Source organism: Ambystoma mexicanum, chromosome 7q (genome assembly GCF_040938575.1).
Source record: "Ambystoma mexicanum isolate Mex_15411 chromosome 7q, UKY_AmexF1_1, whole genome shotgun sequence".
Classification (NCBI taxonomy): Eukaryota; Metazoa; Chordata; class Amphibia; order Caudata; family Ambystomatidae; genus Ambystoma; species Ambystoma mexicanum.
In genome coordinates this window covers 503,607,806-503,633,809 of record NC_090941.1, presented here as the reverse complement: position 1 = coordinate 503,633,809, position 26,004 = coordinate 503,607,806, and the positions used below count along the sequence as shown (strand labels likewise).

At 48.3% G+C, this 26,004-nt stretch overlaps 2 protein-coding genes across 4 annotated transcripts in view; one reads left to right on the top strand and one right to left on the bottom strand.

Annotated features, from left to right (window-relative positions):
- Nucleotides 1-1,866, bottom strand: part of LPAR6 (lysophosphatidic acid receptor 6) — a 1,904-nt gene extending 38 nt beyond the window's left edge. The window contains exon 1 of the mRNA XM_069639389.1: nt 1-1,866. This exon is cut by the window's left edge and continues 38 nt beyond it. Within this exon, the coding sequence (XP_069495490.1) occupies nt 156-1,187 (1,032 nt within the window). The 5' untranslated portion in view covers nt 1,188-1,866 and the 3' untranslated portion in view covers nt 1-155.
- RB1 (RB transcriptional corepressor 1) overlaps nt 1-26,004 on the top strand; it is a 2,466,185-nt gene that overhangs the window by 1,513,460 nt on the left and 926,721 nt on the right. The window lies entirely within an intron of this gene.

Below are 26,004 nucleotides of genomic sequence, written 5' to 3'. Positions count from 1 at the left end.
TTTTGTTAAACGCGGTTATTAAAATATGTGCAGAATGGTTAGTCTCTTTGAACATAGTCTCGAGGTAAAGGTATATATAGTCCGTGTAAAAAAAAACACGTTTTCACAGTTGGAGATGCCAGCCGCCGCAGCGGCGCGGGGCTCCTCATCCCGGGTCATATGGTGGACTCATTGATAAATATCTTGGCTTTGATCGTCTGTAGGTTGTGCTGTATGAAGCTTTCGGGTGGCAGCGCTTCCGAGAAGCGCGAGTCCTTCCTCCGGGACCAGCTGCGCTTCTTGATGGAGTTCTGGATGGTTTCGGAGGTGAAGTAGTAAACAATGGGGTCGAAGCAGCAGTTGGACACGGCGATGCACAGCGTCACTGGGTACATGGTGCGCACGGCACGGACCACGGCGCAGTTGGCCAGCGCCTGGGTGCGCACAAGCGAGTAGAGCACCAGGTTGAGGTTGTAGGGCACGAAGCAGAAGATGAAAATGGCCAGGTGCACCACGATCATCTTGAGCACCTTGGCCTTACTGAGCTTGCTGCGGTTGAGCGTGAGGGGCCTGCGCAGGATGCGCAGCACCATGGCCGAGCAGAAGATGTTGACCACCATTGGGATGAGGAAGCCCACGATCTCGATGAAGATGACTATCTTGGACAGGTAGGTCTTCCACGTGTCGTTGGAGAAGTTCTCGAAGCAGCTCTCCGTCGCGTTGTCGTGCTGCGCGTTTGTGGAGCGGAAGAAGCTGGCGGGCACCGAGCCGGCGATGACGATGAGCCAGACGGCCAGGCACACGGCGCGCGCCTTGCGCTTGGTGCGAATTGTCTTGGAGCGGAAGGGGTGCACAATGGCCAGGAAGCGGTCCACGCTGATGCAAGTCAGAAACAGGATGCTTCCGTACATGTTGGTGTAGAAGAGCGTGACCGAGATCTTGCAGAGTGTGTCCCCGAAAGGCCACTGCCTTGCCACGAAGTAGAAGATTCGGAAGGGCAGCGTGAACACGAAGAGGAGGTCCGAGATGGCCAGGTTCATCATGTACGTGGTGGTCTCGTTGCGCACCTTGAGCGTGCACGTGAAGATGTACATGGCGACGCAGTTGGAGAGCAGGCCCAGCACGAAGACCATGCTGAAGATGCAGCCGTACAGGGTGTACTTGAAGGAGTCTTCGGCGGGACAGGCGGTGAGGTTTGCGCTCACCATCGTCGGCGGCGCTTCCTCTGCTCGGCGGGGCACACTCCACGCGACAGTCCTGGCGCCGGCCTTCAAAAGTGCGCTCCCCTTCCTGCGAAGTCTGAAGCTGAAACATGGGCACTCCTGTGCAGAGCGGCGAAGGGAAGCTGCTCCTTTCCTTCGAGTGCAGGTTCCAACAAGCCCCCTTTGGGCATGGTGCGCGGCTGCGGGTGCCCCCGTCCCGCGGTGTGAGAATCCAGGGCCCCTCGATTAGCGATGTGTTCCGTTTCCCTGTTCCGGTGTGTGTGGCAATTCACAACCCCTTTACTGGACTCGGCTGTGCCCCAGTCCTACCTAGATAGTCCGCTTCCAGGTCGGCCATGTATCATCAGGCGGCAGGTCTCCTCACCCCTCTTGGTACTGTGCAGCGAGGCTTCCTGAGGGCGGCATGGCATGCCTGGGCTCCGCTGAGCCCCCTGGGTCTGTAATTAACACCCAGGCATTCCAAGAGATTCGCCCCGCTGCTGCTTTCTCCGCGGTGAGCCCGTCCAGGCTCCTCGACGAATGGAAGCAGCTCGAGAACACGTTACGAAAAGTAGCTTTCAACTTCGTCTCGTTATCCCACGATTCGAAACCTTAGTTTTCTTCACAGCTGCAGCGTACGCGTAACTAACTTGTGCCCTGCAGTCTGTGTCTCCGCCCCTCAGTATGAACTGCCCCTGGCTGTGGAAGGAAGGAACTCCCCAGACCGGGTGGCTGGTGGGCTGCACAGGAAGAGGGGGCTGGCCTCCGAGAAGAATGGGTCCGTCCCACTTTATTTGCTTGTGACTAAGATCTGATAATGTGTCTGCTGGGAATATACCTTGGAGGCACGGCCTGCAGCAGACTGCTGGGCTGCACTCAATTAACCCATCGCACACCACAAAGGAGGATTGGGACCCACGGTGACAACCAATTGCAATGATAAAAACACATATGCAGCCTCCTCGAAAAATATTTGTAACATGGTATTGGCCTCGCATAAATTTGCAAATGTTTGCACCGCCTACTGTCGCAATCGAAATATAGCACCTCTACGGCACCGAGCGCCAAGAGGCCTCGTTAATCTGACATTTTTAATTTTAATTATATATAATTTATTGCGTTGGGTTTCTTCCTCTGGATAACAATTGGCACTCCCATAACAGGGGGGGGGGGGGTGTCGCACGTATTTGGGGTTTTAATTATTGGTCGTGCCTGTAGTCGCATTTTCTTTGCTCGTGCTTATTTTGACGTTGCTGTAATTTTTCCCGCTCTTAGAAATGTAGCTCTACGATTTATTATTTTTTTTCCGTTTGTGCCGAGGAACAGCCCAGGAGGGGATCTCAAATCCAAGTCACACGAGACTTCTTTCAGAACTGCTTTAGGGCAAATGGAGCTAAAAGCGATGGGATTAAATAAACAAACATTGATGGTGCCAATAGTCCTACGCGCTTACAAGCAAGACAGAAGGGGATAATTGGAGACGATAGAAACGGCAGAGGGAACTGAAGATAGGAGGGCCGCCCGTGGACAGAAATGTAATCTAATGGTAATGTAAAGTGGTGGAGTTTGGCACACTTCTATTATGCTTGTGGCCTCTTGATGAATGGTTCTTGAAGAGAAGGGTGTATAGAAGGGCTAGTGGGAGGAGAGGAAGGATCGGGAAATTGGGAGGTTGCTCTATGCAGACAAGGAGTAAAAAATCTGTGTGCTTGGCTTTTATGCTTCTAGTTGGAGATGGGAGAGCCAGGGATTTTTGGGCTAGGGCTGAGCCAGAAGCTCTGGTCTGGCACTTGGGGCCAAGCGCAAGCTGGGCCAGAGCAATAATGCACAAAGCAGGAGAGCTCTGTGTTAGGGGCTAGGGACCGAGAAGAAGGGTACAAGGGGGCTGGGGGCCGAGAAAAGCGGTGCCAGGGACTAGGGGCCCAAAAAGGGGGGGGGACTAAAGGCCCAGAAAGGGGATGCAAGGGGACTAGAGGCCCAGAAGAGCTGGGTTGGGGTCTGAGAAAAGTGCTATGAGGGGTTTGGGGGCCAAGAAAAGGGGTCCTTGGGGCTGGAGCCAAGAAAAGGAGTGCAAGGGGGCTGAGAAAATAGTTGCGAGGTGGCTGGGGCGAGAAACCGAGTGTGGGAGACCTAAAAAACTAAAACTCACTTACCTGAATTCGTGGTATTCACCACTGCATAACATGAGCATGCTCGCCTGACTTCCTGTCCATCCCGGCTGCCCGTTGTCCCGTCGCAGCCAATCAATGAGTGACTGGGGCGGGACAGGAAGCGAGGCAGCTGTGCCTGACAGGAAGTCACACGAACACGCGCCTATTGTGCGGTCAGCACTTCAAGGGCATGGGTTTCTTTAAGCATTTATTTTTTTTACATCTGCAGCTCGAGGGTCTTGTGGCCATCCCCTGCTTTGGGCAGGCACTGGCCCGAGGGTCAGGCCAGAGCCCTGGCGGGCTCACCCAGCTCTAGTTTCTAGGTGTGCTGTGGTTGTGCTACATGGGTGTTCTGTCCAGAGGGGAGAACCCAAGACTGATTAGTTGCCACCACTGGTATACGGCATGTCTGGGAGAAGGGTGGTGGTATCGGATAGGGGCAGAGGTGTTCCGGGCTGTGAAGGAGATCTCTTCAGCTCTGCAATGTCAGTGTAGAGTTAAGGGGATTTGCAGGTGTTGGCTGCAGTTGCTAATGGCTTCATGTGTGTAGTGTAAGAGCAGGGTTCGAAATTGAGCAGAGCTATTTAGCTCCTGCTTGTAGTTTAGAAGAGCTTAGTTAGCTTGACAGCAACAGCTACCAGGAGCTACTTTTGGCACCCCAAGCCAGCGGATGCCGAATAAACACACCTATGTTGATTGATATTTTATTTCTATTGCGCTTGTACAGAAGTGTGAATTAACTCTGTGCATTTGAGACGATCTAAAAATAAACATTAGGACAAATCTATACACCATTTAATGCATAATGGATAATAAATAATGGGCAGAATGAGATGTTTGCATCTTATGTGGAAGTCACATTTGTAGAAAGTTTCTCTGTGGCAGCTCCTGGTCACTAGTTAATATTGCAGCTAAACAAGAGGTGATGGCTGGAAGGTTTACAATTAATCTTAACCTCTGGCATTGCTCTGGGCAACCCTCCAGACCATAATTCTTCGCCTGCCAAGCCGTTACAAAAGGAGAACGACCATTAGCATATTGGGTTTAGTCCCACCCCTAAAGGGCGAACTGCTAGGCCACATCCCCTCTGCACAAGACCACACGCATCCTCAAACATGTTTCAGCCTTGTTTGGCATCATAATTGAGGTGTCGCTTGGGTCTATAGGCCCAGCAGGCACCTCTTTTGTTTTGCACTGGTTAATGCTGGACACTCAAACGCTGTTTTTAGCTCCTGCTTTTCCGATCTTAATTTCGAGCCTTGAAGAGAGCAGATTATTTTGAATCAGGCAGTACTGTGGAAAGCTCTTTTGGATTGCTCTGTCCCTGGTTGATCGGTTATACCCAGCCTGGGGGGGGGTTACAGAAAAAAGAGGGTTATTTGTCAGTAATTGCAACACATATTGGTGTCCTTAAATTGTGATGGCTGCTCATCAATGTACTGGATGTACAAGTAGAAAACTAAAACTCATGAAAAATTGTATTGTTCAAAATAACTAACAGTACTATGTCGCTTGATCTACCTAAGTAGTACAGGCACGTAATTTCAATGTAAGCAATTTAACACACCAGCAATGATCGAAATATAGTTCAGCCCGTTTTCGATTCTTTTGCACTCTTGCATTTATTTATGATTTCAATTCATTTAACAGCCAACAAGTTTCGAGCATCCTAGAGCTGTTTGCCAACTTTGAAAATATATGAATAAACAATCTTTACAAATAAAAAATAAAAAATAACAATGTAAATTGTCAAATCTCAATTGAAAGCACCATTTTAAACAATTTGCTGGGTGTCATTGAAATTAATATCGACAGGCGGTGCACTCTGATTGTTGGGGTACACATTCAAGTTAGAAACTAATAGCCAGCCATAAAAAGCCATTTGCCACCTCAATGCTAGACATACACACATCACACAATTTCGTACTAGCTAGTAGCAAGGCCCTGTTAATTGAATTACTTAGATCATTATTTTTTAGTTTAAAACCGTGCAGTCAATTGATCCGTTTTCTGGAGTAAAAGAACATCTACAATTTTTATAGAAAACAACTCTTAAGGATGTCCGTCCCTTATAATTTAGTTTTCAAAGGTTTTTGTTTTTGAAAGCTCATTTTAGAAAGTAAGGAACTGAGTACCTGTCTTTATCTTGAGGGAGAGGAAATGAGTTGATCATTTATATTTGCCCCATGTTCAATAGAGTACATAGGAATTGACCTTGCTTAAAAAAATAAGATTGCCTTTTAGCTGAATGGAATATAATAGTTAAACTCTTAATTTCTATTCCTGTTTTTGGGCAAGTCAGTCCTAAATCAGACCACCATTTAAACCTAAAGGCTAATATTGTCTGGGTGTATTATGTCCTGGAGAAACTCTCCATTCATTCACATAATCATAGAAGTTCCTTGGAGTTTATATTATTGGAACTTAAAATTTGTATTACAAACTACGTTTAACCCTTTTTTCGTGGATGTAGATTAAATGAACTTAACTTTTTCACTTCATAACAATATTGTGAAAAGTCTTTAGGTTTAGAAACAGCATTATTTCTCTGTGAGAATACGTGTTTTCTTCAGTGGTCGAGGTGCACGAAAAGAAGTAGTGGAACTATGTTCCCTACTGGTCTGCTCCGCTCCCCACAAACCCCATCACCACGTCCCCTCCAATGCACAATACAAACCCCAAAGCACATGTGCCTGCTGTACAGGGGAACGTCCAGCGCAGTGAACTGAAAGTGCAAGTTTCAACTTTCTTCCTACACTTTTATTTGAAAATGAAACCATTCCGGAACGATTTCTTTTTAAAATAAGCATAGGAACGGTAAAACTTAATTAAAAGAAGTAGAGGAGCACTGCTCTCGACCACTGGTTTTCTTACCTCCTTCATAAGTATCTATGGCTTTTAGTAATGGAAGACACTAAATTGTGTCTTCCATGAGGACGTAATTGACGTGATGAATATCATCGCTCCAGAATGCTTCTTTGTGTTGTGCTCAGTTTAAATACTCTAAGGGTGTTTCCTTTACACTTTGTAGTGTAAAATTTCTCTTACACTTGGCACATACATTTTTATCATCTATTATACTAATTTTAAAACTTGACAGTGTTGTACTTTACAATGTAAGCCTACTATGGATGAAGCAGTAAGTGTTCCTGTATTGGTGTTTTATCATCATTCATCTGTCCAAACTTATTAGTATGAAGAACAACTTAATAGTTTTATTTAAATATAACACACATTTTGTAATAACTACTTGACCAATTCACAGATCACGATATTTCCTCATATTCCATGAGCCTTCTTAAATTTAGTTTCAGCATTACATCTTTTGAAGACCCAAGGCTTTCAAATGAGCCATACATGTGAAGTCTTTGTTCTGTAGTTTCACATGTGCAAGTAAAGAACCCCATATGGCACGGAAGTGATTCATATCCCCTGGAGTTTGTCATTTTCACACAGATAATGCTAGATCCATGTTTTTGTATTGTTTTTGTATACCACCTATCAAGTTCAGTGACCTGTGTAGAATTAAAAGTAATTTGCCATCCGGTGCTTAGCAGTGAGGAGTAATTTCATAATCCCCCTCAATCCACCCGCCGGAGACACTGCCAAGTCCTCTTTTCTGCGTCGACAGGAACAGAGCGCTTTCATCAGCGCTCCTGGGTTAGGCCTCCGGCCTAGTAAGTCCAAACGCTCTTCCCCGGAGAAGTACGTTTGTCTTCTTTCTGGTCTTTAATCAGCTACCTCTGTCCTCCGGCGCCACACTGCTCCCCAGCGCATGGCGATGTCAGCGGGCTTCAGCAGATTTCCAGCATGCATCCGGCGCGCATCAGAAGTGCAAAAGAAGTGCGCTGTTGAGCTGTCCAGACTTGCGCTGCTGAATCCACCCCAGACCTCCATCTGCAAGAGGAAGCACTGTTGTGCCGAAGCCGGGCGAAACACATTGACTCAAGAAATTATCACCTTTGGAACTTGGGACTTGTGTCTCTAAACAACGTGTTGGGACTTGTGTGTGCAGACTCTTATGTCTTTTGAGTTCACACTCACTATTTACTTTTTGATTCTTAGCGTCCCCGTTGATGTTTTGGCCGCACCCCAACCCCCACTCCCAGCAAGCCCACAAATAGCTATGTGTACGCGCACACACACCCGAAAGTGCACTGCAAGTGCGCTGTTGAGCTGTTTGGGGGTAAGGGGTTGTGGCACTTGATTTTTCCCTGCCTTAGACTGGATGCAACATGCTTTGACATTGAATACTGTATGTCACCTTGCAACTGGTTAGCGCGGTGCGCACGTAAACTCTGTGCAGTACTCCACTGATCCATACATATTTACTGCAATATTTTTGATTGCAATATCTATCTAAATGTTTAATTTCTATTGAACAGTGAATTATTTGCACTGTAATACTAATATCACAACAAGATGATTGCACTGCTAGATAGCATTAACCTAAAAGCCAATGATTTGCGGGACAGACCCACATACGTAAGGAAAAGGCTATTCGAACACAACTGGCTTTTAACCATAGTCCCTCTCAAAATACAAACACTATAATGAAATAGCATGTTTTCCTACTAAATGAGTTCCACCTCAAGTGTATCAAACAAGCTTTCCTAGCAATAGGGAACGCGATTTATGTCTACGCTTTAAATTGAACCAGCTCCATACTAATGAGAAAACACAATATTGATTGAATGGAACAATGGACACCATTAATGGGATGTGCCAATTTTGTGGGAACGGCACCCAAAAGTAAACTTTAAAACATTTGACCATGTATTGTAACTATTTTGAGATGCACAGAATTAACATCTTTGGTAAAGTAAACACTTCTGCCACAGCTTGCGGAAGGGAGTGACTGTGGACGCGCTGCATGTGAGGGACAAGCAGAACCTTGGTGTTATCACTGACTCACTTATTGGCTATAATTAACAAAGAGATTCAGTCTAAAACCATGTTGGCCTTTGGATGACATTTCTCATCGTTACCTATGCAGCACTTCATCTATCTTTAGTATTGTATATGTCTGGTAGGCCTCAGAATAGAAAACTGTACTGTATTCCAAAGCCGGTACCTTAGGTCCTGAACTAGTGCCAATGTTGCTGAGGAATGCATTTAATTAGGTCTACCATTGCATATATCTGGCAGACTGTAGCATTATAATGATAATCACATCCAGAATCCTGGACCAGGCACGATATGCCTTGTGTATACAATAATATTGTCTATGAATGCATATGTGTATACGCTTATTACTCATTTTTACCCTAGAAATGGAGATGCTTGTTTTCAGCATACAACCATTTGCATAGAATGGGATATAAGGAGAGGAATTTGAACTTGCAGAGACATGTAACTAGGAGAGAGGTAGATGTAACAATCATCTCCTATCGAAATGCTAATGTATGCGAACGTGCACGTCTAGATCTTTGTGGTGATTACATGTACTGACGCGGAAATGCGCGACCAGGGCAAATTAATCTATTTCCGAAGATGTATAACTTTGCACATGCAGCCACTTACACAGAACATCCGGAATTGCTTTATGTAACCATTAGGGATTTTTTATTTTTTCCCTTTTTAAATACTAACTCCTATGAAGTTATGCAGAAATGTATTGTCAAATAGAAATATGTTTGAAGATTGTCACTTGGCTCTTTGTCTTGCCTGTTTTTTAAATCTGTTTTGAACTTCACTTTATGTAACAAATGTAATGACTCAAATGTTGTAAAAGTTTGTAAATCAAGCTAAAAACAACAATAAACATGAAAAAAAAATTCCAGCCTGCGAGGGGCTCTTCCCTATGGCTGACCCCCACGTTCTCTGCCTCCGCTGCCTTGGCCCCGACCACAGCTGGGAGGGTTGCACCACTTGCAACACGCTGACACCACACGCTCTGAAGAACAGACTAGCCAGGTGGAGGGAGCTTTTCGGAAGGTCGCCTCCAGAGGACTTAAAGGAATTCGTCAAGCACAAGACCATGCCCAAGGTAGGGGCACTGTTTTCATCTACACCCCGCAATGGTGCATCCTTTCCCAGGAAGCGAGCAGAGTCAGGCAGTGGAGGAAGTTCCAGCCTCCCAGCAGGGTCTGGGCTATTGAGATGTTCGCAATACACAAGTAGAATCAGGCTGGCCTGAGAGTTGTGTTTAACCTTTCCACCTTGAACATTTCCCTCCCTCTTCAAAAGTTCAAGATGGTTACCCCAGCGCTTATAGTGGAGACATTGTGCGAGGGAGACTGGATGTGCCCGTTGGATCTGAAGGATGCTTACCTACACGTCCCGATCTGGCAGCCCCATCGATCCTTTCTGAGGTTCAGGATCATGGGTTTTTATTTCCAATACAAGGTTCTACCCTTTGGCCTCAATTCGGCCCCCATGGTCTTCACAAGACTGATGAACACAGCGGCAGCCCTACTCATGGCCCAGGTTCACCAAGACTACACCCATACCTAGACGACTGGCTCGTCAGGGCGAGGTCTCCGGAGGCAGTGGGCCACACCACCTCTGCCCTCATGAACACACTATGCGAGCTGGTATTTTCCATCAATCTCAAGAAGTCACAGCTGGAGCCCATGCAGAGTTTAACGTTCCTGAGCCTCACCTGGTATATGAACTCTGAGAGGATTTTCCCCTCAGAGGACAAGATCACAGCCATCAAGAAGGCCACAGGGCATTTTCTCAGCAGAGCAGGGACCTCAGCTTGGTGGTACAAACACCTCATGGGCATCATGGCAGCATGTCTCCTCGCTGTGCCGCATATGAGACTCAGGATGAGGTGCTTGTAGCTACCTCCAAAGCCTCCTGGAGCCAGGAGAAGTTTTCCCAGGCAGAGATGGTCGGCTTCCCACATCTCCTCCAGGCTCTAGTCTGGTGGAACAAGGACAACAACCTGCAGATGGGCAGGCCCTTCTGTCAGTCAGCGCCTCAGGTCACCATCACCACAGACTCATCCCTAAAGGTCTGGGGAGCTACTTTGGGCAGCCACAACGTCCACGAAGTCAGGTCCCACCATGAGCAGGCGGCTCACTTCAACTGGCTCGAGTTGATGGCCATCTGACTTGCTCTCAAAGCCTTCCTGACTATGATTAGCAGCAGGGCGATTCTTATTCAGACTGATGGCTCCACCAGAATGTATTATATCAACAAGCAGTGTGGCACCAGATCTCCTCCTTTTATGCACTCTGGCAGTCGACATTTGGGAGTGGGCACTGGTAAACGACATGCACCTGTCAGCAATACACCTCCTGAGGAACGCCAACCAGGAAATGGACAGGCTCAGCAGGCTGGGTGTGTACAACTACGAATGGCAGTTAAACCAACAGGTCCTCAGGGGGTCTTCAATAGGTGAGCTCCTCCTCAGGTGGACCTCTTCACCTCCTGCTAAACGGGAGGTGCCCCTAGTTCGCATCCCGGCAGGCACAGGGCAGGGGCTCCCTGGGCGAAGTGATGCAGATCCAGTGGAACAACATGAATGCATATGCCTTCCCTCCGAGGCCCCCCCCTGGTTCACAGGGTAATCTGCAAGATCCAGGAGTCCCAGCAACTCTGTATCATCCTGATAGCTCTGTGGCGGCAAGCAAGACCATGGTTCTCGGAACTACTAAGCCTGTCGGATCAGGCACCGGTGCACCTTCCGCTAGGTCCAGCACACCTACTCTCTCAAGTCGCACTGAGGCACCTGCGGCTGTCTCAAGCCAACCTAGACATACATGAAGCACTAGACTGGTAAGTCATGAGTAAGTGGGAGTACAGAGGGGACCCCGGAACATAGACAGATTTCACATGCAAGCTCTGAGAGGGTTCTGTGTTTCAAAACCTGTATTGCAGAGGCTGCGCAGAGGAAGACTTGCTGGAAGTGAGGTTTTCCCAATGTGAGATCTGTTGCTGTGATTGCAGAGCTGTGATGTGCATGAGCGCAAGGCCAGAAGTAGAAGGCAAGCTGGGAGTCTCAGGAGTGAAGGGGACTCCCAACGAAAGTGACCAGACCGCAGACACCCATGCTGGAGAAGGGTGTGGGTCCCAAGTGAGCCTGAAGTAGTAGCAGTGGTCGAGGAAGTCAGGAAGCAGAGAAACCTGCAACCGCTGTGTATCTGAAGCCGGTGAGTGAAGCACGGCATTGAGATTCACTCAACAAGCCTTGCCAATAACTCTAACCAGCTCTGAAGTGACTCTGGTAAAGTTTAAGTGAGTAGAAGTTGTTCGATATCTTTAAACTGTCTAGTAACAATGGAAATGTAGCACTCGCGCTTATCCTGAAAGCTGTAATGGTCATGCGAGAAGTTAAAGCAGTTACGTCCATTGTTGAACCTTTTTCTTAATAAAGCAGTGGTCGCGTGTCCTTAATTGTGAAGAAAGAAAACTTGTTAAAACCATTCTGAATAGCTTAACATTGACGTTGTACAAGAGATACAAGTGATAGCAAGTGAAAACTGCATCAAAGGAAGGTTGCTTGTGGCCAATTGTGTTTCCTGAAGGAAGTCAGAAGTTGCCTCCTTTAACAATATACAGGAATACAATTCTGTTAATCATTTTAAGTTTAAAAATCTACCTTTAAAGAGTTGTTGCATGTGCCCAATTATGTTTTCACTTTGAAGACTGAACCTCGTATTGTATTCCGACTTGACATTCAATTCCAAGAAGTAGAGTATACAATACCGAAGAGAAGAAAACGCATTGCCCAAGCCAAGAGGCTTTCTATAGTGAAACCAGTCTCATTTAAAGCTATTCACCAATGTGTGAAGTTGTCCACATTCTAGTACCCCAAGATACAAGTATGGCATTATAACCAGAAGCTGAAAGTGTGGTACTACGGCTTCTGGGTAATTTCTTATGCAGAAAATGTGTGGGTGAAGGGGAGCTGGATACCTGTAGAGAATATTCAGATGTAGACTATAACCTGTAATGCTAAAGACTGCTCAAATTGAAAGGAAGTAAGTCTGGTGGGCAAAATCAGGTTATTCTTGTGGCAGTTAGACGGACGCAAGAGGCAAAGAGGTTGCCCCCTTTTTTGGAAGTCAATTAAGCGAAGACTGCCATGCCTATCTGAAGAGGTCAAAGTGTCTTGTCAGACTGTGCCTGAGAATACAGAAGTACAAAGCATTAGTAGAAGTTCCTCAACTGTGGTGATATACAAAGTTGTTAGCGGATGTCACATTCGGGTGGTTTGTAGTAATGGCATACTGTGGGACAAAGGCAACTGATCTCACAGTAACAGAAGGGTGATTAAGAGGGAAGCAGCAACCCAAAGAGAAGCATCGTGGCAAATATACCAAATGTACTGAAGAAGCTTCTAACCAATTGTAATGTTGTAGCTTGAGAAGTCCTGAAAGTAAAACGTACATATTCTTTCGAACTGTGATAAATCATCTTGAAGAGAAGATAATTTTGTCGTCCAAACCTGGAATACCATTGGTGCTATTTTCTTTGTTGGACTTGGAAGGGGATCTTTTCAACTGAAATCAAAGAATTGTAACCAGTGGATTCCTGTTTGATGACCTTTGGCTTTGACTTGGAAACTGATGAGAACTGGTTCAAGACTTTACTTTTCCTTTGAACATTTGGGAGGTTGACTTTAAAACATGGGGAAAGGATCTTACCCAGGGCAGGTGAAGGTCATCCAGATTTTGTTTAATGTTCATTATCTTGTGGTGCCGTATCATTTTATTTGTATGTTGGTTGTTTAGAGTGAGGGCCAGTTTTACTTATGTTAGAGATTGTTCCCTTAGCCTTTAGACTAGGTAGGGAATTCCTTGGTAGAGTAGGGCAAGCAAGGCTTTATTTAAAAACATTTACTGAAATAAAATGTCAAATTTTGGGAAAACTACAAGCAGTTGTCCGCCTCGCATTACTGATCCCTCACAATGGGGTCCTAATTGACTGCAGAACAGAGTGCAACTGATACTTCTAAAAAGCCCCCTGACTGCGCCTAAGTGCAGGGAAAATGCAGTTGGTGCAACAGTGCTTTGGGTTATTTGTCTTCTTTTCAACTCAAGACATGCTGCCGCTGCTCAACTGTAAACTTACTACATTTTGATTGAGTTGCACTATGCTGGACAAAAAAACGGTTGGTTACAATTTGAGAAGCGTTTCAGCAGGGTCATCTGAAGCCGCAATATCTGGTGTACCTGCTTCAGCAAACCAAACAGTTGAATGTAACCACCGAAGCAAGAGTTTTGCATATTGCGACCAGACTGTTCACCGGCTAACAAAGAAGTGGGAAAAATAACTAACTTCTTCCGGTTGTTACAACTGATTTACTGGCCACAAACCATGAAAGCGTGCAGGTACTGCTCCATAGTGAAGAACCCTCTTCAATATGATGGTAGAAGATACTTGCAGGGAAGAGGTAAGGGTGCCTCCTAATGATCAAGTCTTTTTTAGCTCTTTGTAGGAGCTTAGAGAGAGAATCAATCGCACACATTGCTACCTCAATTTCCCGAACACCCGATCTTTTTGGCATCTCACTTTCCCACCTACTTAAAGAAGCAACGAAAAATCGTGCACGGAAGATGGGGTGAATCAGTCTCTTCTACCTTTCTTGTCCAACTTTAGCAAATGCTAAAGACTCCATCATCCAACATTTTTCTGGGAATTAACTCAATTGCTAACCTTGGTTCACTCCACAGTTAGCTGAACTTGTACTCCGCTGTAGACAGTCTGAGTGAAATGTAGGGCCAGCTACTGTCCATCTATGAGAACTTTTTTTCGTAGTTCTCTTGCGATTTATCGCAAAGCTATTTTTGAGGCACAATGCTTCCATTTTACTAATAGTGTGTAGGCTGTGTTAAATCGACCAAAGGATCTCTTCCATGTTGTCAAGTCATTGTCCTCCATGATCTTTGAAGAGGCTCCTGTTGTACCTTGCCAAGCTTTATGCAATTCTCTCTCCACTTATTTTGCAGATACAATTCTGGCTATTTTCCAGATGTTTTTGTCTTCTATTCTGCCTACCCCTACTGATATTGATCTCTTAACAGATGGAGCTGTGCAGAGTTCCTGGTCAGTTTTCCCTCATTTGTCTTTATTGTATATTATCAGTGCCACCCAGAAGATGTCAGCCTCTCGTTTGGATCCTATTCCTCTCTCAATCCTGAAATGTATTGTTACGGCCATTGCTCCTGTCGTGACTGGTGCAGTCAACCAGTCGTTTCACTCTGCTCTTATCCCTTCTAATCTTAAACACGCTTTGGTGATATCACTTTTTAAAAACCTACCTTGGATCCAAGTCTCTCTGCTAATTACCGTCCCATTTCCCTCTTACCTTTTCTTTTGAAGCTTTTGGAATCATTGGTTTCTCCTCTACTTTCCTCTTACCTGGAATTTTTTAAAAAATTTTTTCTTTAACCCTTTTCAGTCGGATTTCAGACTGGGCCGAGGAACTGACTCAGTGCTTGTGTCTTTTGTGGATGACCCAGCACGGCTGTCCGACCAGGTTGGGGTGGGGGCACTGATTCCATTAGATCTATCAGCTGCCTTTGACAACCCCACCATACTTATACGGCTGGCAAATGTTGGTACTCAGTCCTATCTTGGTTTGGGTCCTTTCTTCATCTTTTTCAATCCGCTCCTATTTCCATCACTTGTGGAGTTTACCAGGGCTCTGCTCTTTCCCCCATTCTGTTTAATGTCTACATCCAGCCTTTGGCCAGCCTCATTCAGTCCCACAGGTTCTGTTGCTATCCATACGCTGACGATACTCAAATTGTTGTGCATCTCGATCTGGCAGCAGCTGATGCAGCGGCTCGTCTGCAAGGCTGCCTGGAGTCCGTGGGTAGCTTGATGAATTTAAACTGGCTGAAGCTGAATGCTGACAAAACAAAAGTTCTGGTGGTGGGGTCCCCCTCATCTACTTCTCTCTGGGCACAGGCCTTGTAGCCTACCTCCTTGGGTGCACTTCCAGCCCCAGTTGCGGTGGTGAAAGACCTGAACTGCAGCCCAGGTCTGCATGGTGTGTATAACTGGCTATTTTAAACTTAGGATCCTCTGAAAGGTTCTTCCTTTCCTACCAGTTCATCTGCGCAGTCCTGTGGTGACAGTCTATCTTATTAATAGGTAACAGGTGCTGCAGAATTCTGCAGCTAGGGCTGCCTTTGGCACCCCTCTGGTGCCCCCATTTCTCCTGTGCTTCCTTTTCTGCCTTGGCTGCCGGTTTCTCACGTATTGAGTTCAAGGCACTCTGCATCGTTCACCATGCTTTTTATGGCGTAGGTGCAGAGTACCCTGAGGACACATTTTGTCCTTATACTCTTGCCGTCCTTTAAGATCAGAGCATGCGTTTCTTATCCAGGTACCTTGGTACAAAAGCTTGTGTGAGGACCAGCTTTTTCTTTGGCGGGGTAGTTCTTTGGAACAATTTACTTGACTCTCTTTGTGCAACTAACAATCATTTGTTGATTCGTCGACAACGTAAGCCTCTTTAGCTGGTTTCTTTCAGCCGTGTCCCCTCCTAGTCGTTTGCGCGCCATGATGCCTTTATTGATGTAGATCTGCACTTTACAAATCTGTATAACATTGTTACACTTGATCTGGTGCTCCAATCCATTGTTCACTTATACGACAATTTCATTACAATTTTATACTTCCTTGACCAAATAGGAAAAATGAACGGTCGCCATTACTTGGGCAATGTTCATCCAAATACTTAACAATGAGCAAAGGCGTACGAGCAGTGGATTTTGAGTGATTCCTCCTTTTTACACAATACAGGAGTGATTTTAGGTAGTTCCACGAATAAAGTATATCATAATTTATAGAGATCAGAATTTATAAAGATAGAGAATGAGATCCAAGTTATAACATGATTTTTCTGATTGTGGGTTTTATGTGCATTTTTCAATGACATAGAAAATGCAGTTTTAAGTAGATATACAAACGTGTAGTTATTTTCCTATTCCCACTCTGATTTTTAGACTCTTGTGATTTAGCTCAAGGCGAATTTGTGGATAAAAAGCAGGTTGATTTGGTGGAAGTTCATCTGAACTCAGATTGATTTATAATTTGCCTATCAGTGAAACAGATTTTATTTCTTCACATTTGGTATTGTGAAGAACCTGAGGGCATCCTCGCTTCTTTTCCCCTGGTATCCTCTTCTCAGGTGGCCAGGGAAAGGCCATTGCTTTTGGATACAGACCCCAAGGGTGCATATGCAAGGGAGGATCACCTGGGTGGAGGAGACTTGCGGAGTGGGGAGATTACATCTTTGGGTGAGACTTGGTATCCCCCATTTCCCTTTCAACACGAACCCCCCATCCCTCAAGACTTCATTGGCTTTTGTCAGCCCTTTCCCTGTGATTCCCCTGAAGAAGTATTCCCCAAATTGCATCAGTATGGTACTGGGATGATTGACTACTGCTTTGCCGGAGAGCTGTCTAGTCCCTTTTGTAATGTGTCTGGAGGTGGGAGGAGCGCTAGAGACCGGTGAAACAGTGCAGAGCATATGCAGTGGGAAGCAAAGGCACAAGAAGCTGAAGGCCGGTATCAAGCTGCAAGGAGGCGGCCGGCGGGACCGCGAGAAATGGTTGAGAGTCCTGCTTTGCAGAGAAAGCATTGCTGGGTGTGCGCGAGCCACAAGATCATCGCTGGGAGAAGATGCGAGTGCACTGCCCCTAAAAGGCCGGCTCTGCGCGAAGAGGACGAAAAGGACAAGAAGAAGCAGTAGCACCGCTCTCAGGGTGGTTCCTCTTACTGTCACTCTTCATCCTCTAAGAAGAGGAAACACCACTCTATGGAGTCCCCGGAACAGCCTGTATATGTCCCCTTCTTCCAACCCAACCCTTCACAATCTGAGGCATTTCCCCTACAAGATGATGGACAACTTTGTCACGGCACCATTGACTTTGGCTGTCAGCGAAGGTGCCTTCGACCGGGGTGCTCACAGGCCCCACTGCATCTGTTGAGACTGCAGAGTACTGTGAAGGCATCATGAAGTAGACCCAGACAAAAGATGTAAAATTGGTTCTCAAAGATTTTATTAACTTCAAAATCAGGAAGGAGTAAGGCCTAACCTACCCTATGCTAAGGTGGAATTTCCCTACCTAATGAAAACTAAGGATAGTCTGTGTCAAGAAGTTCAAATCAAATGTCTGTCTGTGTCCAAAACCTATACTTGCCCTCACAACTAACTATATACAGTGTTTAGGGATGTACGCATCAAAAGGAATAGTGTTCAAAAGAAAGTTCAGAGCTTCTTCCAGCTCTTGGCTTGTATTCAGCTTTCCCAAGTTCAAAACAGTTCACAAAGCACAGGGGTTCTCTTCCCCAAGAGTTCAAATCTTCCATCTTTCCAAAACAGCCCAGTTCCTTGGCTCACTTCCCAGCTCTTTGATATCAGTACTTTTCTCAAATTCACATAGATAATTCTGTTTCTTGACTTCAAATTCACATATACGGTTGTTGCAAAACACAATCTTCTGTATAGATACTTTCATTGACCTTTCTATTCAGGGGCATACAGTCTAGGCGCAGTTGTTCCGACCACATGGTCCACTCATTACAGGTCATGCAACCGATACCCCTTCTTGATTGCTTCCTTCAACAATTAGCCACTGCTTCCACTTGACAGTGGTGTTCAGTTGATTCTTCAGTGTCACACTCTCCTGACACTGTACCGTGGCTTGGTTGGCCACCATGCACTTTGTTAAACTTTTCTGTATTCCCCTGGCTCTTGCCAGCACAGGTTTCCTCTTAACCTGTAGTGCCTGAAACTCTTTTAGCTTTGGGTCAATACTTGGTTTATCATTTCATACCCTTCTTGGTATTCTCTTGACTTTGCCAGTTCTTATTTTCCATACAATACATTCCATGGTTACTCTTACATCCCATCCCTTTTCCTCCATACTGTATGGGTGTCCCTTCTAAGGGATGGGAGACGGAACCTTTTTCACCAGAAAAAACCTTCTTTCTTTAGAGGCACGCAGGGGTGCAGCCCTGGGAGCATGCAATGCCCTGACTTCGCCCCCCGGTCCCACACCTCATCCCCTTTTCCACGTCTACGGGAGCAAGCCGAATTCACCAGCGCTCCTGGGTTTGGCTTCAGCCATGTAATTTCACGCGCAGATACTTCTTCTCTTTTGTCTTTTTTGTCTTTTTATCATTCCGGTACTTGGTCCTCCAGCATCACGCTCCACCCCCGGCGCATTTCGACTTCTACAGGGTTCAGCAGGTGTCCATCCTGCGACAGGCTCTTCCCGACTAAAGATCCCCACGCCCTCTGCTTTTGGTGCCTTGGCCCTGACTACAGCTGGCAAGCTTATACCACATGCAACACGCTTTCCTTGAGATCTCTGAAGAACAGACTAGCCAGGTGGAGGGAGCTGTTCCAGCCATCGCCTCCAAAGAACCTAAAGGATTTCGTCTATCATCGATCCAGGCCCAAGGTAGGGCAGCTCTTTTCCAGTGCATCCTGCAAGGGAGACTCCTTCCCAAGGACTCGCCCAGTTGGGAGGGTCCGCTCGGGTCAAGATACCAGCACAAGTACCGAGGCTGAATCAGCTACCTGCCGACAGGCCGAGCGATCAGTAGATCCTCCCGGTGACGGTGCTGAGGGACCGGAAGGTTCTTTTACCGGGTCTTCACCCGAGGGGCTATGCCCTACTACCGGCATCATGTCCGAAGGGGTTCCTTTACACAGTTCTACCGGCAGATCCACTGAGGGCGAAGCGCCTACCAGGCCTCGGCCTGAGGAACAGTTGGGCCCCATGATCCACACTCAAGAGTCCTGGACGGGGTTAGGCCCAGTGAGACGAGCAACACGACGCAGGCACGTGGAAGGCAGCTTGGCAAAATGGCCGGTGACCAGAAAATCCAGACATCCAGCCGAAGCCCCTCCAGGCAAGGCAGGTGGAGAACCGTGTGTCAAGGTGGGACTGGTGTCAACCAGGTATGTGGCCTAAACTCCACACAATCTACTCCATCATTCAGGCTTGGATGGCAGTTAATGGCCTCTGCCTTAACGGAGACAAGACTGAACTCATGATACTAAGTCAACAGAGCACCCTAGACAAACTGGACAAACTGTACGCCAACTTCTCCATTGACAACTCCATCATCCCCGTATCCACAGCTGTCAAGACACTGGGAGTTTACCTAGACTCCTCACTATCAATGACCAGGCAAGTCAGCGCAATCACTTCCTCATCTGCGCGTACTACCAAACTTATAAATGCCATCAAGCCATACCTCTCAAAACCTAACTGCCTTTCAGTAGCCAGAGCAATCATTGGAGCCAAACTGGACAATTGCAATGCCCTCCTTGCAGGCATATCGTCAAAAAACCTAAACAGACTAAAAGTCACACAGAACAATGCTCTCCGGGCCGCTCTTAGCATCCCAAGAAGAGAGCATATCTCCCAGGCAAGACACTCAGCCCAATGGCACCCGGTCAAAGAGCGGATCACACTCAAAATCCTCACCCTCACACACAAATGCCTCTCTTTCCGCCCCGTCTTACCTATCAGAGTCCATTTCCAAACCCTCCTCCTCACGTCCCACCAGGACGCAATAAACCAACTTACTCCATATCCCACGCATCAAAAAAGCCAAAGCCGGTGGCCTAAGCTTCACCTACATTGCTGCCAAGTCCTGGAAGGCTCAACCTGCAGACATCAGAGCAGAGAACTCACTCCCGATTTTTCATAGGAAACTTCAGACCTCCTTCCTTGCACAATAATATGTGACACTTGCTAAATATACTGCACTGTAAATTTGTACAAATGTCATACCTGCTCCTGTAAATTATGTATTACTCGTGTATATGCAACTAAGATATGTCTGTAACAAGCGCCACGATGCCCCAGAGCTGACGTGCGCTCTACAAATCTGAATAAATAAATAAATACAGCTTACCCTTCCTTCGCGCAAGGCAGGTTCCCGCTGCATCCATACGGGCAGGACACGCAAGGGCTCCAGCAGCTGCCCGCTAACCCGTCGGTACCTCCTACCACCTACCACCAATCCAGCCTGCGAGGACAGGTTCTTTGGAAAGGTCCTCTGCCTCATGAAATCTCCACAGATGGGGGTCATCCTCAGGGACGCCATCAGGGACTCGCTCTGGTTCCTGTTCAGCCTCAGCAGCCTGCTCGGGCCCCCAGCCGATTGCGCAGGCGGTTCCATACCAGCCCATGCTGCAACCTCTGGCACCGGTCCCCGCACCTCAGCCAGCAGCACCTAGCACCCCCCTCTGGTGCCGCACCCTCCTGACCCGCAGGTGGACACAGATGAGGACGACGACCCTGGCACACCATCTTCAGCCAAGGGCTTCCACGAACGTCTGGCTGGGCTGGGAGAGTACTTGGACCTACCTCAACCCGAGGTCGAGCAACCAGAACGGGGATCACGATGCAGAAGGACATAGTTGCCTTGGCCGAGAATGGTTGGCTCAAGCCCCACTCAGCCCAGCCAGTAAATAAACACCTGGACGCCAAGTACAGGCCGATGGAGATGGAGGGGGATACACTCTTGCTATCGGCCTCAGTCGTCCTCCGCCTTCTCCTCTGCAGAGCTGTTGGGCAAGGAGGAGAAAGTCTTGGAGGCGTACAGGAAGAAGCTGTATTCCAACGCATCCTTGCACCTGCGACAAGCCAACGTGGATGCCATGCTGGCAGCCGTTAACCAGAGGCTCTGGCAGGAAATTGCGATTTCCTCCCAGTGCTTCCGGCGCAGAGCCAATCGCGATTCAAGTGGGGCTTGGCGCAGGCCAAGATTGTGGCTCTGGACATCATGGAGTCCTCTGTGGCCCACATTGACATCTCTGGAAAGGCCTGGCTCCGTCCTATGAAGTTCAACCTGGATGCCCAGGAACGCATCCTAGATCTTCCGTTCGAAGGGGGTGACCTCTTCCACTCCACAACAGACGAGGAGCTGGATAAAAAGAAAAACCGCTCTCAGACGGCAAAGTCTTTATCCATCCTTACAAAGACCACGCCCAAACAGTACACCCAGTCACAGCAGCGCTCTGAGAAGGGGCACACGTACGGAGGGCTCCGCGGCTTCCAAGAGCGGAGGTCCAGGCAGCCTGACCGTTCGCCGTCCCAGCATCGGCGCAAACAGGAGGAGGGGTGAGGGCTTTTTCCAGTCCCCCTCCTCTGCAACAGCCTCAGACGGAAAAGAAGGTATGACACACCCCTCCGGGTCCACGTGTCTCAAGTGGGGGGCAGGCTTGCTCTTGACACACATTTATAGCGCTACAATTTATTTCACGGACCCCTGGAATCCTCTCTGTAGTCTCCACGGGGTACCGCCTCCCTATCCCAGCCTCTCCTCCCCTCCAATCCCACAGGTTGGGACAGCAACTCTTTTGGCTGAGATCCGGTTGCTCGTCGAGAGCCAGGCAGTGGAGGAAGTCCCAGCCCCCCAGCCAGGCTTGGGCTTTTACTCCAGGATTTTCACCATTCAGAAGAAGAACCAGGCGGGCCTGAGAGTTGTGCTGGACCTTTCTTCCCTCAACTTTCCCGACCTCTACAAAAGTTCAAGATGGTTATGCCAGCTTTGATGGCGGAGACTTTGTGCAAGGGAGACTGTATGTGCTCCCTGGATCTGAAGGACACGTACCTGCACGTCCCGATCTGGCAGTCTTATCGTTCCTCTCTACGATTCAGGATCATGGGTTGCCATTTCCAATACAAGGTGCTTTTCCTTTCAGCCTCAACTCAGCCCCCAGGGTCTTTACCAGGCTGATGAACTCTGTGGTGGCCCCCCTCAGGGCTCAGGGCCACCACTACTCAGGGCTCTGGGCCACCACATCTACCCGTACCTTAACGACTGGCTCGTCAGGGCTACATCTCCGGAAGCGGTTCACGATACCTCCCATGCCTTTATGAACACACTGCACGAGCTGGGCTTTTCACTCAACCTCAAGAAGTCGCAGCTGCAGCCCACTCAGAGACTGACCTTCTTGGGCCTCATTTGGGACACGTGCTCCCAGAAATGTTTTCCCTCAGAGGACAAGATCACAGCCATCAAGAGGGCCACAGTGCACTTCCTCAGCAGAGAAGTGACCTCGGCTTGGTGATACCAACACCTACTGGGTCTCATGTCAGCAGTCCTCTTGGCCGTCCCCCACACGAGACTCAGGATGAGGAGGATACAGCTGGACTTTGCAGCATCATGGAACTAGGAACGAGGAAATCAGTCAGAGATGATCAACGTCCCTCCATCGCTTCACGCAGACCTCACATGGTGGTCCAGGGACTGCAACCTACAAGGCAGGTAGGTCACCATCACCACAGACTCCTCGCTCGAGGGTTGGGAGGGCCATTCTGGACAACCACTGCTTCCATGGCACCCGGACCCGGCAGGAGCAGGAGTACCACATCAATTGGCTGAAATTGAAGGTCATCTGGCTGGCACTCAGGGTCTTCCTTCCGGTTATCGAGGGCAAGGTTGTCTTCATTCAGACGGACAATTCGACCAGCATATTCTATGTCAACAAGCAGGGAGGTACTAGATCTCCCCCCACCCCCACTGTGGAGGCTGGCAGTCAGCATGTGGGAGTGTGCCCTGGAGAAGAAAATCTACCTCAGGGCTGTCCACCTCCCGGGGGACTCCAACCTGGAGGCAGACAAGCTCAGCAGACTGGGAGCGAACAACTACGAGTGGCAGCTGAACGACCTAGTGCTGCAGGAGATCTCTCGCGAATGGGGTCACCCTCCCGCAGCAACAAGAAGTGCCAATGATTCACCTCCTGGCAGGGTCAGGGCCCGGGCTCCCTGGGCGTTGGCTTTCAGATCAGGTGGGACGGAATGACAGCATACACATTTCCACCCACTCCCGATTCACAGGGTGATATGCAAGATGAGTCTCGCCCCCTCAGCATCATTCTTGTAGCTCCATGGTGGCCAGCCAGGCCATGGTTTTCAGAGCTGCTCAGCCTCTCGGAGAGGCCTCCCATTCCCCTGCGGAAGGGCTCAGCACATCTTCTGGCACGGCAGGGGGGAAGGGTCATCCACCACGCACCAGAGAAATTAGCCCTCACAGCGTGGTTCTTGAACAGGTCACGCTAGGCCACCTCGACCACTCAGGCTAACCTGCAGATCATGCAGGGCGCCAGGAGCAAATCTACCAGGACCCAGTATAAGAGCAAATGGACTAGGTTCTGTCACTGGACAGACTCGAAGGGCTTCGACCCTCTGACATGTTTCCTGGACGACATGCTCTCCCTTTCGGTGCATCTCGCCCATGCAGGTGTGCAGGTAGACCTTTGCCGCACCTACCTGACAGCCATTGGGGCGTACAGAAACTCCAAGGACGAGAGTTTCTCCTCTTCCAACCCAATTGTCAAAAGACATCTGACGGGTCTCGCCAGGCTCTACCCGCCCATCAAGAGGCCGCACTCTGTGTGGGACCTCCACATCGTCTTGGGCACCCTGGCGCACAAACCTTTTGAACCAATGGCATCCGCTGACATCAGGCTGCTCACCATTAAGACGGCCTTGTTAGTCAGCCTCACCTCGGCTCGCAGAAACTGCGAAATCCAGGCGCTGGTCGCCTCAGAGCCATACACTACGTTTCACAGGGACAAGGTAGTCCTTTGAACACACCCATCATTCCTACCTAAGGTGCTGTCCGCATTCCATCTGAACAAAGAGATTGTGTTGCCCATGTTTTTTGCTGAGCCCAAAGACGAGGCACAGAGAGTTCTGCACTGCCTTGATGTCATGCATGCCCTGAAATTCTACCTGGATAGGACCATGGTCTTCCTCAAGTCGGATGCTCTTTTTATCACCTTCTGTGCATCAAGACCGGGGTATCGGGCCTCCATAGCCCGCTGAATGGTGTCCGCCATCAAAGAAGCTTACGAGGGACATCACAAGCCACTGCCGGCCAACATGCGCGCCCACACGTTAAGAGCCAAGGCATGTCCCCTGGCAAGTCATAAGCAGGGCCACCCCTTCGGCTTTCTGCAAGCACTATTGTTTGGATGCCGGTTCTAGATCAGACGCGGCTTTCGGACAGGCGGTTCTTAGAAACCTGTTTGCTTAAGGAGTGTCTCCTCTCCACCCTGGGGCTACACTCATTTGTAATCGCCCATGCAGTATGGAGGAAATGGGATGGGACGTAATAGTAATTCTAGGTTACTCATGTAGTGACCAATGTACTTAGTCCCCTTTCCTCCATACGTCCCACCAGCCTCCCCTTAGTAAAACTGGTGTCATTAGGCAATGTTCATCTATTGTCGACGCTTCTATGGGGACTGAGGTGTGGCGCCGGGGGAGGTGGCGTCAGTGCAGCGCATGCTCCCAGGGCCGCACTCCTGCGCGTGTCTAAATTTAAAGGGGAAGAAAGGCGTTTTCTGGTGAAAAAGGATCCCTCTCCTGTCCCTTGGAAGGGACGACCTTGCAGTATAGAGGAAAGGGGACTAAGGACTAAGTACATATCTGCTACATGTGCCACTTTCCTTTCACTCCACTCACGAGTGCTCAACTTGCTTTTCACTCTGTGCGGCATTCAAAAAGTACTTGTTTTGGTATTTAAAAACCCTTGCAATAACTTTCAGCTCGTTCAGCATTCAAAAGAACTCTGTCACAAGCTTCCGTAGCACCACAGTATGAGTGTTTCCCTGGTTTCCACTCACGCCAGCTCCCTTCTGCTGTCTCTCAACGCTCCTCGGCTTTCCGGAACTTTGCCTTTCCCTCGCGACAGCCACAGCTTGCACCACTCGCTCTCTTGGTTTACCACGGCGGCTGCAGGGCACTTAGTGCCACAGCTCCTGCTGCACGGACCCAATAAGAAGGGTAGCAGAACCTCCACACCCTCCCGCGCCCAACCTCAGCATTTTCATCTCCCTCCTGCGGCGAACAGCTCCCTGCACCTGGGTCTCCAGCTGCCTTCTCTCCAGCCCGTTCTCTGCAGCCTTTTCTCTACATTCTCCCTTGTTCATGTGGCGACCCTTTATATATCCATTAGGAGTCTTAAATGACCCCGGGCTTGGCTCATTAAGTCCATTTGCCTGACTGTGACGGTACTCATTAGGTGAACATGCCTGGTTGTTCCATCTGTACACTTCCATAGCCCTCTTCTTTGTCTCAGTACCAGAGTGGTGTTTGGAGATGTTAGATTTAAGAAAACAAATATGTATAACTCTGGGTTGTCTCCGATATGTGTTTATATCACTGAAATGAGGATGTGTCCTCCTAGTTGGTCTCCTCCTCGTCCCAGTATTGAGGTGATGTTTCTGGGGGACAGTTTGGGGGGGAATGAAAGGGAAAGGACTGACCTGCTACAAAGGCTTGAGGGATAAAGAGTTCATTCTGAAAAGGGAATTGGAGATACCATGTCTCAACTAAGGACGTCCTTTCACCTCCACCACCACTCCCCAAGTTCCCTCCACCCAGGTGATCCTCCCTCGCATATCTACCCCCTTGGTCGTAATCCAAAAGCGATGGCCTTTCCCTGGCCATCCGAGATGAGGATCCAGGGAGAACAGAAGTGAGGACACCCTTCGGGCTAGAGCCCATGTTTTTCAGGGAGCAGAGCGATTTTCCTGAAAGAATTCTATGGGGAAGGTGAGGATGTGTTTGGGCTACCCAAGGGCCTAGGGGTCTGCAGTAGTCTGGACACGTCCACAGAGATGGATATCTTGCCAGCTCCCACTCCATGCAAGCCTCCGGCTGCTTTTCAGTGGATGATGGGTGAAGTGGCCGATACCTTGGGGCTTTATGCTCCATCCAGATCCA